Source organism: Alosa alosa, chromosome 20 (genome assembly GCF_017589495.1).
Source record: "Alosa alosa isolate M-15738 ecotype Scorff River chromosome 20, AALO_Geno_1.1, whole genome shotgun sequence".
NCBI lineage: Eukaryota > Metazoa > Chordata > Actinopteri > Clupeiformes > Clupeidae > Alosa > Alosa alosa.
The window spans coordinates 13,676,114-13,693,878 of record NC_063208.1 but is presented as its reverse complement, the minus strand read 5'-3'; the positions used below and the strand labels follow the sequence as shown (position 1 = coordinate 13,693,878).

At 43.1% G+C, this 17,765-nt stretch overlaps 1 protein-coding gene across 5 annotated transcripts in view; it reads left to right on the top strand.

Moving 5' to 3' along the window:
* Nucleotides 1-17,765, top strand: part of LOC125285712 (MAP7 domain-containing protein 1-like) — a 46,765-nt gene that overhangs the window by 17,774 nt on the left and 11,226 nt on the right. Inside the window, exons 2-8 of one of the 5 annotated variants that reach the window (XM_048230272.1) lie at nt 3,713-3,898; nt 6,602-6,670; nt 7,154-7,174; nt 11,111-11,274; nt 11,791-11,899; nt 13,544-13,648; nt 16,933-17,052. In XM_048230272.1, coding sequence (XP_048086229.1) covers nt 3,713-3,898; nt 6,602-6,670; nt 7,154-7,174; nt 11,111-11,274; nt 11,791-11,899; nt 13,544-13,648; nt 16,933-17,052 — 774 coding nt within the window. Of the gene's footprint in view, nt 1-3,712; nt 3,899-6,601; nt 6,671-7,153; nt 7,175-11,110; nt 11,275-11,790; nt 11,900-13,384; nt 13,481-13,543; nt 13,649-16,932; nt 17,053-17,765 lie in introns of all 5 variants that reach the window. The other 4 variants (XM_048230273.1, XM_048230274.1, XM_048230275.1 and 1 more) reach the window with 4 other exon arrangements.

The window sequence follows — 17,765 nt, the reverse complement described above, 5'->3', positions numbered from 1 at the left end:
TTTGTGTTTAACTAGCTAAAATAGATTCAGCTGAATCTTTGATGTGCCTCACCATCGAGTTACAGCGAGCTGAGTGTATGTGTGAAAAATATTCATGACTTGATTGATATTTAACAAGTACAGTCCAGGTCAGTCCAGGCTTTATAACTAAATTACAGGAGGAAAGACTTGGCAGTCTATTGTGCCTGAGTTGACCTTGTTGCACTTCTGGGCTGGCTATTGGGTGGATTGCTTGGCCTGGTGTAGACTGCTTCAGATTGGTGCAAACCCAACCTATAGGCGCAGTAGGATAGTATTATAGGATAGCAGAGACTCTGGCCAGTCATAAGTACTCCTTAGTAAAGCATATAATTGCTATGACTTACTGAAAGACCATTCATTGCTATAATGATCAGTGTTGCAGTGTTTTCACTAATGCAATGGTGTCTGTTGGCTCAGACTAGGCCTGTGGAAGCATGTTTCTGTGTGTGTGTGTGTGTGTGTGTGTGTGTGTGTGTGTGTGTGTGTGTGTGTGTGTGTGACCGTGTCCGTGTGTGTTCTTTGATGCAGCTTTCTCTGCAATGTTTTTGTCTATCTTCAAAACATCCTGAACTTAGCACATGGTCAGGCAAATATACACAGACACGCTTTCCTGTAGCGCGCGCACACACACACACACACACACACACACACACACACACACACACACACACACACACACACACACACACACACACACAGAAACATGCTTCCACAGGCCTAGTCTGAGTTTGGCGCCGTTCCTGTTGCCATGCAGACCGGTCGTCATAGCGCCTGGTCTATCATGTCCCGTCCTCCACTCCACTCCACTCCGCTCGGGGCCCTGCGGCTTTGTGAGCTGTGGTTCCCATACCCAGGGCCCAGCCCAGCGCCAGAAGACAGCGCCACAGTAATCTGCTGCCTTCCCACAATCCCTCACTGCTCCTCAGCTAGCCGACGTTACAGCCGGGCAGGGCAGACAAAAGCCCCAGTGTTCTGGATTACGTGATCATATTATTCAGATTGATAAATGTTTGTGTCGTTATTAGAAAGAGCAACCGCAGTCAAGACCTTATGAAACAATAATTGTGTTTCAGTAAGCATGGCATAATATATGCTACCCACGTCCTGAGGAAAAAATATGTGCTGAAATAACTCTGAATGAAACACAGAGAAAGGCAATTATTTGTGGGTTTAAATCACTTGCACAACAAACACATCAGCAGGGACAGTTCCAGCCCACTAACATTGTCTCTCGCCCATATGGCATGGTGATCATTTCCTCCCAACGTATTTACATTCATAGAATTTTTAAACCATTCACATATTTACAAATGCAGACAGTTTGCTAGATTTCCTTAAATATTTTTGTTAACTAAACAAAATGTGTGTGTGTGTGTGTGTGTGTGTCCTGTCCCCTGCATGAATCCCCTGTTTGTGTATGTTTTTATGAGTGTGTGTTTGATGGGTGTCTGAGCTCATCTCCCATTTACCCCTCTGAGGTCAAAGGTTAAAAACCTTGTCTGTAGACAGGACACATGCTTGAAATGCTACTAGCTGACAGACTCTGCCCTGAACTATTAATGCACCCTGCTGCATTGGTTTCATCATATTGTATGATATCACACCACCATATCTCATCCTAAAAAGTCCTGTCCTATCTTATCCTCTCCATTGCTGTTGTAACATATGGTATTATATCACATTGTCCTGTCCTATCATAAACTATCCTTCAATATAATATAATATAATATAATATAATATAATATAATATAATATAACATGCAATATAATAATATATAATATAATGTGTAATTCAGGACACTAAAGATGCCTACTGTATTTGACATGTATGGATGACTACCCGATTTTTTAGCACTATATAGGTTGTAGGGTGTTGTGGTTTGGCATATCACTTTCTCAAGTGGATAAAACATTTTTTAACCTCAAATGTATTTGCTGTAATAGGCAGCTGACTTTGGTTGGTTGTTTTGATGGAGGAAAATGTGCTGTCACAGTAAGCAGAAATGTACCCATCGTTTATGGGATATAATATGGTATTATATCACATTGTCCTGTCCTATCATAAACTATCCTTCAATATAATATAATACAATATAATATAATATAATATAATATAATATAATATAACATGCAATATAATAATATATAATATAATGTGTAATTCAGGACACTAAAGATGCCTACTGTATTTGACATGTATGGATGACTACCCGATTTTTTAGCACTATAGAGGTTGTAGGGTGTTGTGGTTTGGCATATCACTTTCTCAAGTGGATAAAACATTTTTTAACCTCAAATGTATTTGCTGTAATAGGCAGCTGACTTTGGTTGGTTGTTTTGATGGAGGAAAATGTGCTGTCACAGTAAGCAGAAATGTACCCATCGTTTATAAGTAAACTGTACTTCATCATGATGTTTCAGCATTCATGGTTTGTTGATGGGATTAGAGGAATTGTTATTATGAGGACCACATAACCTGCCCTGTAATATCTGCAGTCTGACCTGAAAGACTGACCTAAAATGCTGCTCTAGCTCGCTCTTAGCTCTTAGTGCTGTTCACGTCTCTGTTCCCATGCGGAATACTGGTCTATTTGACGGTAGAAGTTTAGTACACCTCAGGGCTGGACATGGAGGAGCTGAGGTCATCTCTTGGGATTAATTTAGAAAAGCTGCTGTGTGTGTTTGCGTTTGTGCTGTACCGATCACATTTCCCTCACACTTGCGTGTGAAGTGTGTGTGTATGTGCGTGCAGTTGTTTGTGTCATAAGTGCGTGTGAATGAGTTAACTTGAGGGTGAATGAGTGTGTGTATGTGTGTGTGTGTGTGTGTGTGTGTGTGTGTGTGTGTGTGTGTGTGTGTGAGAGAAATATAATGTATGTTTGTAGACAGAGAGAGAGAGAGAGAGAGAGAGAGAGAGAGAGAGAGAGAGAGAGAGAGAGAGAGAGAGAGAAAGATGGGTGATTCCAGACTCCAGAGAGAGATGGCGTATATATCCTTTGGCGTATATTTGCTTTGATGTGTTCTGCTGACTGATGGCCGATGTGATGGATGAGGCTTGGGTGTGAATGAGATGTTAATGGGCCTCTAATGGAGCCTGAGGACTGCAGCAGTAATGAGTCTCCTCAGACTCCTCAGCCTCCACAGCCTCCACAGCCTCCAGGCTCCAGCTGTAGTAAATAAGGAGACCTCCTGTATGCCACTAACTGGCACTGTAAAAGTTGAATTCAAATCAATAAAGAATTCCACTGATGGTGATGGTGGGGAAATAGAGGGTACTACATGATTTACAATAACAGAAACACTTTTGTCAGCAGAGTCACTGTCGCTGTGTATAGATAGATAGAGGTAGAGGTGGATAGCACATTGTACCTCAACCTGCAGTAGTCAAGAGATTAAGATTAAGAAGTAGCTAAGGGTTCCCAAATGCCTGAATCGGACAGAAGTAGAGGTAGATGGGCGGATGCTGGTTGTCGTGATACATTGTCCTGTGAAGTCCTGTGACATTGACATACAAACTCCCGCTTAAAGAGAAGAATTTCTGCAGCAGTAATGAGTCTCCTCAGACTCCTCAGCCTCCACAGCCTCCACAGTTTGACATTGACATACAAACTCCCGCTTAAAGAGAAGAATTTTATACTGAAAAAAAGGAAATTAAATAACTAAAATGCTAAAATGTCCTCTGTCCTTTCAGGTCTGCCCCCCACCCCCGACAGCAGCGCTAATGGCTTGGACGCAAGCAGCCCGCTCAAAGCAGATGACACCACCATCACAGACTCGTCCCTGGTGACGGACCCCCCCTCAAAAACAGTCCCCACCAGCAAATCAGACGGGCGGCCCTCCACACCAGGCAACAGCAGCAGCCCCCAGCCCAAGAAAGGTACGAATGTCTCCTGGAACTGTCCCGTAGAACAGTCCTATGGAATATTCCGTCAATGTCCTGTGGAACATACTGTGAATGTCTTGTGTAACTGCCCAATGGAACACCCAGGGGAACTTTCTGTGAATATCCTCTGGACAGGATGACATTAATAAAGGATTTTGACTCTGTGGGTAAATGCTGTGACCTTGAGGAGTCTTGGTGCAGTAAAAGGGGAAGTACAAAAACATTCTATTGTACAAAAAGAGTGTACAGAGAATCAAGTCAGCAGTGCTCATATAATGCTATGGTTACTATGGTTTCACTGAAAGGCATATCCAATGTTGGACTCCCAAATAAGCTGTGTAGGAGTTGGTTATTAAGTAACAAGACTGTTAGTTATGGGTATGTATAAGTTATATGACAATAACAAGTTTTCCCTTATTACAGTTGAATTACAGCATTAGTCTATTTTTCATAACCAACCCCTATTTAATAATCCATCTGTGATAGATTATGATAGCAGGCTATTATAGTCCTTATTTTGACTTTGTCTTTTCTCTGCACATCTTTATTCACGGATTGTGCATTTATGAGCTCTGAAAAGCCTGCACAGACTAAACGGCTGGAAATTGGGTCAGGCATTTGGGCAGCGTACTGCGTCTGTCCACGCAGTACACCTGTGAGATTGCAGCTAGTCTACTGGGGCAGAAAATCCCCAGATTATATGAAATTAAGAGATCAGACCATACTGAATCAGACACTATCAGGCTATTAGAAAGGACTGACATGAGGTATAAATATCCTCATCGACATTTATCTTGAGTCAAAATAAAGATTTTACCCTAATGCCCAAAAAATGCAAATGCTGTTAATTGAGAGAAGCTATACACAGGTACTGGTTTAGTATAAACTGGTACTAGTTCAGTATAAACTGGTACTGGTTTAGTTTACTTTCCCACACTTGTCACATGCGAAAAGAACATGTGGACGTCCACAGAAAGCCCAGTCAGTGAAATATACCCTCCACCACTCCCCCGCCCCCCAACTCACCTCCCCCTTCCCAGGCAGATGGCATTGGCACAGAGCCAAGCCGTCATTTGCTGGGATGGGTTTGGGTTGCGGGATGTAGGAGAGGGGGGACATTCAGCTAGTTCAGTCTTGATTTAAGGACTGGAACTACAGATAGACTGAAGGAATGGGGTGTGCATATGTGTGTTTATGTGTGTATGTCTGTGTGTGTGTGTGTCTGTATGTGTGTGGAAAAGTCTGTGTGCGTGTATGTGTCTGTATGTGCGTATGTCTGTGTGTGTGAGTGTGTGTGTCTTTGTGTGTGCATATGTCTGTATGTGCATGTGTGACTGTCTATATGTGTATAGGTATGTGTGTTGTGTGCATGTGTTTGCGTGAATGTGGTTTGTGTGTGTGTGTGTGTGTGTGTGTGTGTGTGTGTGCGTGTGTGTGTGTGTGTGTGTGTGTGTGTGTGTGTGTGTGTGTGTGTGCGTGTGTGTGTGTGCGTGTGTGTGTGTGTGTGTGTGTGTGTGTATGTGTGTGTGTGTGGGGGGGGCGGTATGCTTCACCAGTTGGGCCATCTTGAGGCCTTATGAGTTCAGTGATGCTAGTAGAGAGGGAGGAAGCGAGAGAGGGGGTGGAGTGAGAGACCCGTTACCATGGAGACGGCTCCGTCGTCGCAGTGAGGCTGCACCAGCGTTCTTCTCGGGGGAGAGAGAGAAAGAGCATTGCATGCATATTGCATGACGAAGACACATTCATAATGGAGCCGTGCTCCACGGGGCCCTCGCCGCCTCCTCCACAGACAAGGCCACCACAGCACTGCGTCTCCTCGCACGCCCGAGAGGGTGACAAGGTGGGACCGCCGAGTCTTCAGGGCCGAAGAGAGAAGACTGACAGAAATGATTCGCTTTTATCACCGCTGACAACGGTGATAATCAACTACTTAACCATGCAAAGGGTGAAAGCCCGTCCTTGAATTTAAAGAGAGGGGAGAAAAAAATCTTTTCATTACAAAGCAGTTTCAGAGTGCACGAGAGAGATGTGCAGTGTCCTGACATTGATTTGAATTGAATCAATAGGCTCTTCCTTCTGAAACGCACGAGATGGAGTGTTTCGTTGGGAAGGATTCGATTAGCCCCAGAGTACTCAGCAGAGTGTCATAACCTGGGACACCCCTGTTTGGCAGTGAAGTCAAGTCAAGTCAAGTCAAGTTTATTTATATAGCGCATTTCATACACAGAGGTCATTCAATGTGCTTTACATAAACAAAACCAAACAATAATAAATAAAAGCATAGAAGGGCAAAATAGTTAAAGAATAGTTAAAAGGTAAAGATCATAATAAAAAGAAAACATAAAACACAAGGTAAAATCATTTAAAAATAAAGAATAATTAGTTAGCAAAAACAAAGGCAAAAGTAGAAAGAAAAAAAAAAGTCACCCTTAAAGGGCTTCTATGGGACACAACACATTTCTGTCTTGAAATTTCAGCTGAAGAATCATCTTCACTTTTTTCAACCAGCATATTCTTTACATTAGAAATAAGCATTCATATTGTTGTTCTTACTGTTTGTTAAGTTACCTGTTTTGTGTATTGATATTACCGGTACATGTATTATGTCTATGTGGCTTTGTACAGAAGTGTCTGCTAAATAAATAATTGTAAATGTGAAAATAAACAGAAATCCTCTCCTGTGTTTGTGTCTTTCAGATGGGATGAACTCAGAGCAGAAACAGAAACAGGCAAAGCAGCGGAGAGAAGAAAGAGCAAAGTACATTGGTAAGAAACAAAACACACATGAACACGTCCAGAGATGAACTACTAGAGTACTAAAAGTCAATATATTTATGGCTCATAAGGGTAGAATATATTTCTACTTAGACTGAGATCTAAATTGTATCCTACTTCTGTGAGACACATACCACCATGGACGGAGGAAATTCCTTAATTCCCGAAGGATCACTTAGCTGAAGCAACTCTGTTGCGGTGATATTTCAGCCCCTCACATCTGGGACAAACATAGATTGTTTTGACCAGAGTAACCAAAATAAACATACCGGTAATCTAGCAGTCTGCTGATTCTACTGATATCCCCTCATGCTGTTTCGATATTCACCACCAACCCAAATCTCTCACTACTCCTGCATGCCTGGCAGCCTGACCGATGTATTGTTTATGACACTGACATGTCTGAGGGTGTGTTGTCCTTTCTGGGATGACTGACGTTTGTGTGCCTTGTGTGCCTTCTTCTTAACGCTGCAGAAGAGCGTACGCTGGAGCAAGGTAAGTCCCTGTGACTCGTCGTAATGATAATCCCCCCCATACCAGTCGCTGCATCATCACACAGCTCATCTCGGCCCAATTGATCCCACCCATGTCTGTTTGGAACACTGGTTCCCATGGCAACTGAGCTGAACGCGTAACAGTGCATGGTAGATCAGCTCAGATAACAGAAATATGAGACTCATATTGCAAACCAAAGCACCACATTTAATCTACCGGTAGTTCTGTATATTAAAAGATGAGTTAATCTTCCAGCATTAACTATAATCCATATCCTTTAGACGGCATATATTCTATAACAGTTAACAGATACAGTAACTGTCAGCTGTCATGTAGGTAATGAATCTTGACTCCAAAGGGATCCATAACCTAATACAACCAAACTGCCACTCTCACTTTGTTTCACTCTCAGAAAATACTTTTTATTCATGGGATCACTTCCCCCCTTATCTCCTCACTGGGTTGATGATATGGCTAGCTGTAACAGGCTAAGTAAGTAAGTAAGTGGTCCATCAAACGTGGAGAGGTGCCTGTGTGTTCGTAGTAGAGGATAATGGGCCTCTCTGTGGGCAGATGTTTTTTGAAGTCTGGTAGTCTGGTGATTATTCGGTGCCTCTATTTCTCCGTGCTTCTGACACAATTATGTTTCTAGCATCACTGATTGAGTATTCAGTCGACTATAGAGCTCCATTTGTCCGATATTGTAGTGTTTTCTGTTTCTCTTTCACAGCTCATTAACTCTTGCCTTGTGTGTCAAACCAAGTCTTTAAACAAATTACTGTGAAAGTTCAAATTAGAGCTGTTTTGTAACATCCATTGTAATTTATGGAAAATAGCATGATTCTGAATTATTGCTGTAAAGAATTCAGTCTTTCTCTCTCACATCTCGGACATGGCTTTAACATGTAACATGTAACATGTGTAAAATGTCTGCCTCCTTCATTATCTCATCTCCTGCAGTGTGCTGTGTGCAGTTACACTAAAAAGATGAAGCCATTAAACGGCAGTCAGACGTGGCCTCTCGCAGAGACGGCTGTAATTATTTTCCTCCCAGTCACAGCTATTACCCTGCATGCCTGCCGGAATATTCCACTGTGAATCCCAATCGGCAGTCGTAGGGAGGTTTCAGCTGACGAGAGCAGACCTCAGAGGAGCAGGAGTAGGGTAGAGAGCAGAGACTTCTGTCCTGTTTGATGCAGAGTCAGCTCATTGTCAGCTCATTGTCATTGTCAAGATGTGTGTGTGTGTGTGTGAGAGAGAGAGAGAAGAGAGAGAGCATACAGTATAACATATACATGTCTGTATAGATATATATGCAGGGTGTGCGTGTGTGGGTGGGAGTATGAGTCTGTGTGTGTGTGTGTGTGTGTGTGTGTGAGAGAGAGAGAGAAAGAGAGAGAGAGAGAAATGAGGCCTCAACTCCACACACAGACTTTAACAATACACCCCTCCAGAGCCTATGTTGTGTCTGTGCAATGCGGGAAAATCTGTGTGTGAAAAATTCAGAGCTCACAAAGAAAAGAAATCCAAGCCTCCATTGACAGAGTGAAGGGGATGTTTGTAATGCCTGTGTGTTAAACCTTTGAAGCCCAAAGCCACCACGGCCCTATTTCTCTATTGCATTAGTGTCACTGTGCGAAGCCGCCCTAATGCGATCACAGTGTTAAGCACTAGTGTTGCCCATATTACTGTAAGCTAATGTTGGAGTGGGAGAGAGATGTGAGAGGGGAAATAAAGTAGGCTAATTCCATTTATTCTTACTATAAAAAGGGGGGAATTTATGTGTCCTGGCAAATCCAAATCCTTCATGAGAATTGTGAGGAATCTGTGAAGGAGAAAAGCGGCTAAAATATTGGGTTAAGTGCGTCAGAATTTGACTGCCTGGTAACCTCTACAAATGGGTGGCCTGAACATTAATGCATTAATTAAATTCACTGTATTGAATAAGCTAGTAACAGACAGGGGGATGAATACATTAGTCATGAAAAAGGGTGTATTCTTATCAGTCCTGTCATTCATTCATGCATGAGGCATTCATTCATTCATTCATTCGTTCATTCATTCTGAGACGATCCATAGCCCTCTTACACATCTGTGAGTTGCCAGAACCATTTCCGATACCACACCCCCACCCACCCCCAACCCCCTCCACCCTCACCATGTTTAGCTCCACTTACATCTCATATCTTGTGCTGTACTCAAGTGTATTGTAGATAGAGGGCTGGTGTGTGAATGTGTGTGTGTGTGTGTGTGTGTGTGTGTGTGTGTGTGTGTGTGTGTGTGTTTGTCTGTGTGTGTCTGTGTGTGTGTGGAAAACAGGAAATTCCAGTGTGTGTGTGTGTGTGTGTGTGTATGTGCCGTGGCAGCCTTAAGGGAGGCCTGCTGTGCCGGGATCAGCACACAGCCGGCATGCCACATGCAGCGGCTCTTAAATAAGGAACCCAGACTGCCATTTTATTGGTTATTAAAACCGCCAACGTGAAGATGGAACCACTTGTAGTACTCCACGGGAACTTAATTACATGCTGCTGTGGGCAACACTTCCCAGCACTAGCACTGCCATCCAGCCATGTTAATGTGTTTGTTTGTTTGTTTGTTTTTAGCCCATCGCCTTATCTAAATCATGTTATTATTATGTTGGCCTGGGTCTGTAATCAGAGTATTTCATATTGCACTCAAGCTGCAAGTAAAGGAATAGTTTTTACGTGCAAAAGAGCAGTATGTGGGGGAAAAGTACCAGCACTTTAAGCTTTGTGGGAAAAGAAATCCTGTGATTGATGTGATACAATCACAGAATAGACAGACAGGAAGCATGTTAAAGTAACTAAATGACTCAAAAGTCGTTAGGTTCCCCCCAAAGACACGTAGAGGCGCGCGCGCACACACACACACACACACACACACACACACACACACACACACACACACACACACACACACACACACACACACACACACACACACACACACACACACACACACAGTGGCCCTCTCTGAGCGGGAGTGTAAAAGTCATCAATCTCATGTCCCGTATTTTCCACCTCCTCCCTGATTCTACTCCCTGTTACCCACTGGAGGAATGGAGGAGTATGCAGAGCAGACCACTAGCTGTGCTCATGTCATTGTCAAACCCAGGGGAAGAATCAAGAGAACATCCACAACAAAGTCAAAAGAGATGAGTCACCATTGCGTCTCCCTCCCACAGTGAAAAACCAAGGCACACACTCCCTGACTTTCACTCCAGTTAGCAGGAGAACACCGGCCTCCATTTTGTAGAAGGGAGTAGTAGCCTACTGACAACAGTAAGTACAGTAAAAAAAATCTCTTGAATTCTCTCTAGACCAACTCCATAAGTCACTTACCTTCAATAAACCCAGTACCCCTGGGCACAATGTTGCCCTTGTGTGAGATGAGTTGAGTTGCATATACTGTATGTAATGTGAGAATAGGGATCAGGGGCCTTGTTACAGAAACATCTTAACTCTGAAATCCTGTCTTATCTCAGTTTAGGATGGCATTTAGGATTTTTGGTATAACAGAAGCATGTTTCCTAACTGCATTTAGGAAAAAATTCTATCTTAACTTAAGATAGGAATTTGGCCATTACAGAACCATCCTGACTTAGAAATGTCCTAATTTAGGAATCCTAAGTTAGGATGGCACAGTTAGGATATTTTTCTGTAATGAGGCCCCAGGAATTGGAATACAACCCAGGACACGGCCCAATGTGTACAAAGATAATGTTAGTCAACTTCAGTGAACTCTAGACTGAAATACAACATGCATTTTTTTTGCTCAAGCGAGCAGTTCTGTATAGTGTGCATCACGTGAGTGAGGGATGAAAGTGAAATGCAACTTAGATTCATCCCCCGCCACCCACCCCACCCACCTGACCCTTACCTTAGTTTGACCTTTGACCTCTGTCCTCCTCTGCAGCTGCGAAGAAGGCCCAGTGGCTGGAGAAGGAGGAGAAGGCGCGACGGCTGCGTGAGAGCCAGCTGGAGGACCGGCGCAGGAGGCTGGAGGAGCAGCGGCTGAAGGCCGAGAAGAGACGCGCCCTCCTGGAGGAGCGACAGAAGGAGAAGCTCGAGAGGAACAAGGTAAGGTAAAGAGCAAGCAGGCGGGCGGTCATGGTCTAACTGGAGAAAATATGTGGCCATGTTCCTAAAAATGTATACGCAGCAGAGGAGCAAGAGGAGGACAAGCAGTCATTCAATTCAGTTGTATTGATATAACGGCAAAACATTTGAAGTCGTCTCAGATTACTTCATAGAGCCTAGAACCTAACCACCCCCCCCCCCCAGTCTGCAGAGAGAAAAGATTAGGACCAGCAGTAATCACAGTGTTAATATAAAAGCAGCAGTGACGATGGCCAGTGACAATGCAATAACTGTACAAAAAGACGAAAGTGTTGACCAGAGCCAGAGTCAGATATTAGGACAGTATTTCTCTTTCTTGTTTTTAGACACCCCTCTTAACGAGCTGGACATAGTGTTCTTGTACTGATTAAGAATTGTACTGATGCTACACATGGTGATGTGTCGTGTTCACTAAGGACCACACTAATGTACTCAGAAACATTAACGTCAACGTGGGTCCTTCTGCTGTGACTTCAGGAGAGGTATGAGGCTGCCATCAAGAGGTCAACCAAAAAGACATGGGCCGAGATCCGACAGCAGCGATGGTCCTGGGCCGGCGGCCTCAACCAGACGTCCCGCAGAGAAAGTGAGTGACCCTGACAGAACAGTACACCAAACAGCTCAACACAGCACAGCACAGCACAGCACAACACAGCATAGTAAACTATTGGCCATAATAAACTATTGGCCGGTTTCCTGTTGGAAATTAAGCTGGAAATTAAGGTGGATTAAGCCTTGTCTAGTAGGACTTCAGTGGAGATCTCCTTTGTGAAAAAAAGGATTTAGTCTAAGACTTACTTCACTTAATCCATGTACGGGAAAAACACCCAATATGACACAAAACACAGACACTCTGCAGAACTCTACACAACTTCACACAGCGAAGCACCACATCACACAGTACAACAAAACATTTTCAGAACTCATGGTGTCTCTGAGTCTGATGAGATATATGATCAGCATATCCACTAATGAATGGATACTCTGAGGAATGGATTATACGTTTCAGTCAACAGCAACTTCCTGTAAGTTGTCATTGTTTCTGCTTTGCGGTATTTGCTCTAACGTGGTTAAGTCCCCAGTTTGAGCTGCCATGCTGTCATTTCTACAGTAAGCTACTGCTGTGATCTGTACTGACCAATTTTGTTTTCATTTTTGTTTATTTTATGTCACATTTGATTTCATTTCGATTTGTATTTGTTTTTCGATTCATGTTTCATCCCTATGACCGTGTGACTTTGCACCAGCACAGAGTGTCAACCTTTGTCGTCATGGTTGTTTATATGTCAGTTGTTTTCATCATGTTGTTTTTTTGTTGTTGTTGATCCTTTCTTTCCTTCAGGCAGTGGAGGAGAGGACCTATCTCATTAGACAGGCAGTGTGAGGCTTAGAAATGCTACTGTAACAGTGGACTGTGAGAGCCTAGCTCTTTAAGGGGTCACTTGTGAAACCCACAGTGTTGTGAGGGCTGAGAAGGCCGTGAACTCTGCTCTCACACCCAGGTTACGAGAACCTCTCATTTATTAATGCGTTTTTTCCCCTTTGTATGTGGACTGGTTGTAGTCACATACAGGTGAATCGGGATGAGTGGTCCATCGTTTTCAGGACCATAAAATGGAATGTTTCTTGTTGAAGTTACAGTAGCGTTCTATGGGGATTAGATAGTTGATTTTTTAATGTTGATTTATTGATTTGTGGTTATTTTACTTTCTTGTCTATTCACCTCTTTTCCATTCAGTTTGTCTTGTTGTCTGTCCATAACTGTTACATTAACATGTCTGTATCTATCTGTGACCGTGTTAAGATATCTGTCTGTCTGTCTGAATGCCTTTCTTTTAATTTTTTTCTAGATAACTTTTTATCAGGTTATAAGTTGTTAAAAGGCCCAGATCAGAGGGAGAGTTTCACCAGTTATCGACTTTAGAACATGTTGGCTAAAACTTTGATGTGATAGCCAGAGAACATTCTAGAGTGGCATCTGGAATTTTCTCTGACTCCATTTCCCCCCCTGAGGAGTCCATTATTTTACAGCACACACAACCTGTATGTCTGGAACTCTTTCAATGTCCAGGTCTCGGGGCAGAGAGTTCTGGTTATTTGGAAGATGGCGACACGAGCAGGAGAAAGAGGCCTGATGTGGCTCTTCCTGGCATTCCCTGTGACCTGAGTGAGTGTGTGTGTGTGTGTGCGTGTGTTACGTGTGCTGTGTGTTGCATTCTCTCTGTCGCAGGCAGATGCTCGGCCTCCACGGTCAACCTGCCGCGACAGCTGGAGCCTGTCATTAACAACAGGCTGTCCAAGTCCTCTGCCACGCTCTGGAACTCGCCCAACAGAAGTAAGGACGAGCCGTGTCGGGGTCCCCCGTGACCCCTGACCTGTCAACCCCCCACCACCACCACCCACCGTCCTCCAAATCCTCACCCGATCTGATTTTTGTTTTGTTTTGTTTATTTTGGTCGGTTTTGAGTTGATTTTGGTTGGTTGGGGGGTTGTTTTTGGTGTCATTGTGGTTTCTGGTGGTGCTGCCTGCTTGCCTGTGCTTGGTGGTTGGTCATTCACACATCCCTGCTCTTTTCCTCCTCCTCCTCCTCCTCCTCCTCCTCACCAACGCCCGTTCTTGTGTGCATCGTGGGGTTGTTGTTGTGTTGTTGTTTTGATTTTGTTTGTTTACATAATTCCCCCTCAGAGTGCATTTTGACCAATCCTCACACCAGTATCGCTCCACGCCCTTGTTGATAGTTCCTTGTCTCCATGGCGACATCAGTGTTATACGTTGCTATGACACTCTCCTCCCTACGTGTGTTGATTTGGATGTCCACTCCTCCTATCCTCTCTGTCAGTGATATGCTGTGTGTGAAAGTGTTGGGAAACTTTGTGGAGACAGATATCTTTAATGTGATAAGACACAATGACTTTTCCAAGGTTACATTTCCCAGTTGTCTTTCTAATGAACAGTTAAGTGTTATCTAACACCAAAGTTATTTTAGATTGTATCTCTTTTGATTGTATCTCTTTTCATGACGAATTCTAGCTAATAAGCATTTTACTGTTTGTGCCTTAGGTCTTAAATAGACCATAATCACAAGGATAATCAAGATATGATTGAGACGTCTGAACTACCGTAAACAGATGAGGTTACACTAGGCAAATGGGAGAGATTAATAAACTAGAAGAGAGCAGACCTTCTCAAGGGCAAAATGTCCTATCCGTCTCACAATGTCAATTAAAAATGAAAAATTGAGCCTATAATTAGTAATAAACATCCAGTCTGTGATTTGGATTTGTTCCAAATTATAATTATTATCTTCCTTGGCCCATGCTACACTCCTTATGAAAGTCAGCCCAGTAGTTTTTCGATATCCTGTTGACAGACAGACAAACAAACAAACCATGCTAAAAATCCAACTTATAAGGGGGAAGCATACTAATACAGGGAACTTGTGAATATAACTAAAGCAGATGAACACATTTACAGTGAGCGTTTGTGTGTAAATTGATACTCCGTTTACTGTATGGACTATACAGTATGTCATTTGGTATACAGGTCCTTTTGTCTTTTATGGGGAAGATATAGACACCATAGCCAACCAAGGGCACTGTCAGAATGAATGGTGTGAGTATGTAATCCAGGTGTATAGTGTGGATGGTATTTGGGTTTCTTAAGAGTAAAGCTTCTGTGGCCGCAGCAGTACAGTGATCATTCTGCCGCATTGAAGGGGCCTGCAGTTGCTTAGCAACAAGGAGGGGATGGGTGGTGGTGGGGGGTAGAGCAGCAGCACGTTGTAAAAATGTCCAGCCAGAGAAGTGCTCACTTGATCTACGACCTTGGATGTACTTCACTCACCCACAATGCTTTGTGGTCCTTATGGGTTTGGATTGAGCTTTCTTTCCTGTGGGCTTGAAATACCATCTCCATTGTGCTTTACACATATGCTGTATATATATATGTGCAAATCAAACTGCTTATCATCGTTCGCAGACATTCTGTGTGTAGGTGTGTATCAGCAGTTGGTTTGGGTGAGCGTGGGCAGAGGTGTAATCCTTCTGCTTTTGTGTGTTTGGTGTGTGTGTGTGTATGTGTGTGTGTGTGTGTGTGTTTATGCAAATGTGCGTGTGTTTTTCGTGTGTGTTTGGGGTGTGTGTGTGGGTGTGTGTGTGTGTGTGTGTGTGTGTGTGTGTGTGTGTGTGTGTGTGTGTGTGTTTTATATGTTTATGCAAATGTGGGTGTGTGTATGTGTATTTTGCGCGTGTGTTTGATGTGTGTTTGTGCGTGTGTATGCGTGTGTCTGTATGTATGATTCTGCATATACATGTAAGTATCTGTGAGTGTGTGTGCGTGTATGCGCATGATCTTTTTTTTGTGCCCAGGATGTATATGTCTGTCTAGGTACCCATACTGTCGTTGTGTAACTGACCAGAAAAATTGTTGCTCAGTTCAGAGATGGCAAATCAGATACTGAGGTATGCAGCAAAAGATTAAGGTCTGTCTGCACCACCAGGTTCACTTCAGCTTATTTTCTACACTGTTGTCTCCGTTGTTCAGTTTCTCATCTCTAGATCAGTGGAATAAAGATCCAAAAAGGTTTGAGTGTTATGTTTCTGCCGTAGTTAGTATGTTTAGACCCATGAAATGTGTGAATGTGTGACACTGATAGTGATAGTAGGAAATACCGAAGAATAGTATGAATCTGAATCGGAGAAATCACTGTCAATTCCTGTGACAATTCTCAGGCATCAAGGTAACGGTGAGCACAGGGGTGGGATGTTGGATTTGATTATGATGATTGCAGCATTTGGTGAGGGAGATGGCTGTTTGAGTTCTTGCAGCTTAATTAACACAGAACTCTGTGTTCAAAACACTTCAAACTTTGAGTAACTTGGAGCTCCTTAGGTTACAGTAACTCAATGTGGCGTTGCTCTGGAGCAAACATTAATTGGAACTAAATGTGCATTCCTGCACATCAAGACTGCAATCTGACGGTGCAGATCCTCAAACAAACCCCACTAATGCTGGACTGTACTGCTGAGATACAAAATGGCATGCTTGTCTGTGCATGTTGGGTATAACAATAACACTCATTATCTACCCAAACATTAAAATGTGTTTTCTTTTAGTCAGGCTTTGGCCTAGATCTGTAGTATCTGATTCCTGGTGGTGTTGTAAAATAACAGTAATAATAGATTGCATTTAGATATTGCCTTTCACAATCCCGTCTACATGGAGAAGAGGCGGAGAAAAGGCCAACTAAGCAGTTCAGGGAGAAGACAAATGTTCATGAAAAAGAAAGTCTAGATTTGAAAGTAGAAAATGAAGAGCAGCAGTCTTCTTTGATCTTTGAGGGGTTTGAGTTTTTAGTGCAGTGTATTTGTCTGTGACAAACGTAGTTGATAAAGTGTAGTGCATTCATTGCCACCTATTGCTATCTATTTGTCTGGGGAAGGATGTCTTAGCTTTTCTGAGCTTCGCCAACGATATTACCTGGGGCTATGCCTAATTGAAACTGACTCCAGATCAGTTTTGTTTTTAGGCAGAATGCACACAGCCCCATTGTATTGTGGGTAGATAAGTGTGCCACAGATGCTAACTGTCCACTTTTCCGTCCTTCCCCTCTCTGCCAGCCCGCAGCTTGCGCCTGAGCCCGTGGGAGAGCCGCATCGTGGAGCGGCTCATGACGCCAACCCTCTCCTTCCTGGCCCGCAGTCGGAGCGCCGCCACACTCCACAACAGCAGTGACTCCCGTGAGTAACCTCAGTCACACACTGTGACATTTCAACCTTGTGTGTTTTTTTCACTCATGAAACAGCCCAGGTCAGAGATTAGAGTCTAACCTCTGACCTGGGCTGTTTCATTAGTGAAAAAAAACACACAAGGTTGAAATGTCACAGTATTTTGCAGGTCAATTCTGAGTGCTGTGTCATTTACACATTAGGAGACACATTTTCTCATTTTTGTCCTGAGAATAAATATATTATCAAGCTCTGTTAGATTAGATCATGGGGTTCATGTGTATTTTATGTGTATATATATATATATATATATACACACACACACACACACACACACACACACACACACACACACACACACACACACACTTGCTAGGAGCCTATTTTGATCGAATCATGTTTGACCTCTGCCCTTAAGTTGCATTCTGTTTAAATGTCACTGAATTGACACATCTAGATGTACATGTAACAGTGGCTCATCCGTTAGCTTCCCTGCTATTGCTTTTGGGTGCTACATCATGAAGTGCACTCAGAAGTCCCAAAACACGTAGCATGATAAAAGTGGTACATCTGTATTTTGCACTCAGTTGACTTTGGTCAACTGTTGTTTTAAATGTGCTATACAAATATATTGACATTGACATTGACGTCATCGACACAGTACTATGTTGTGACTGCATGTCTCTGCATCTCTAGCAGTAAACGTTCAAATGATAGATTCCCTG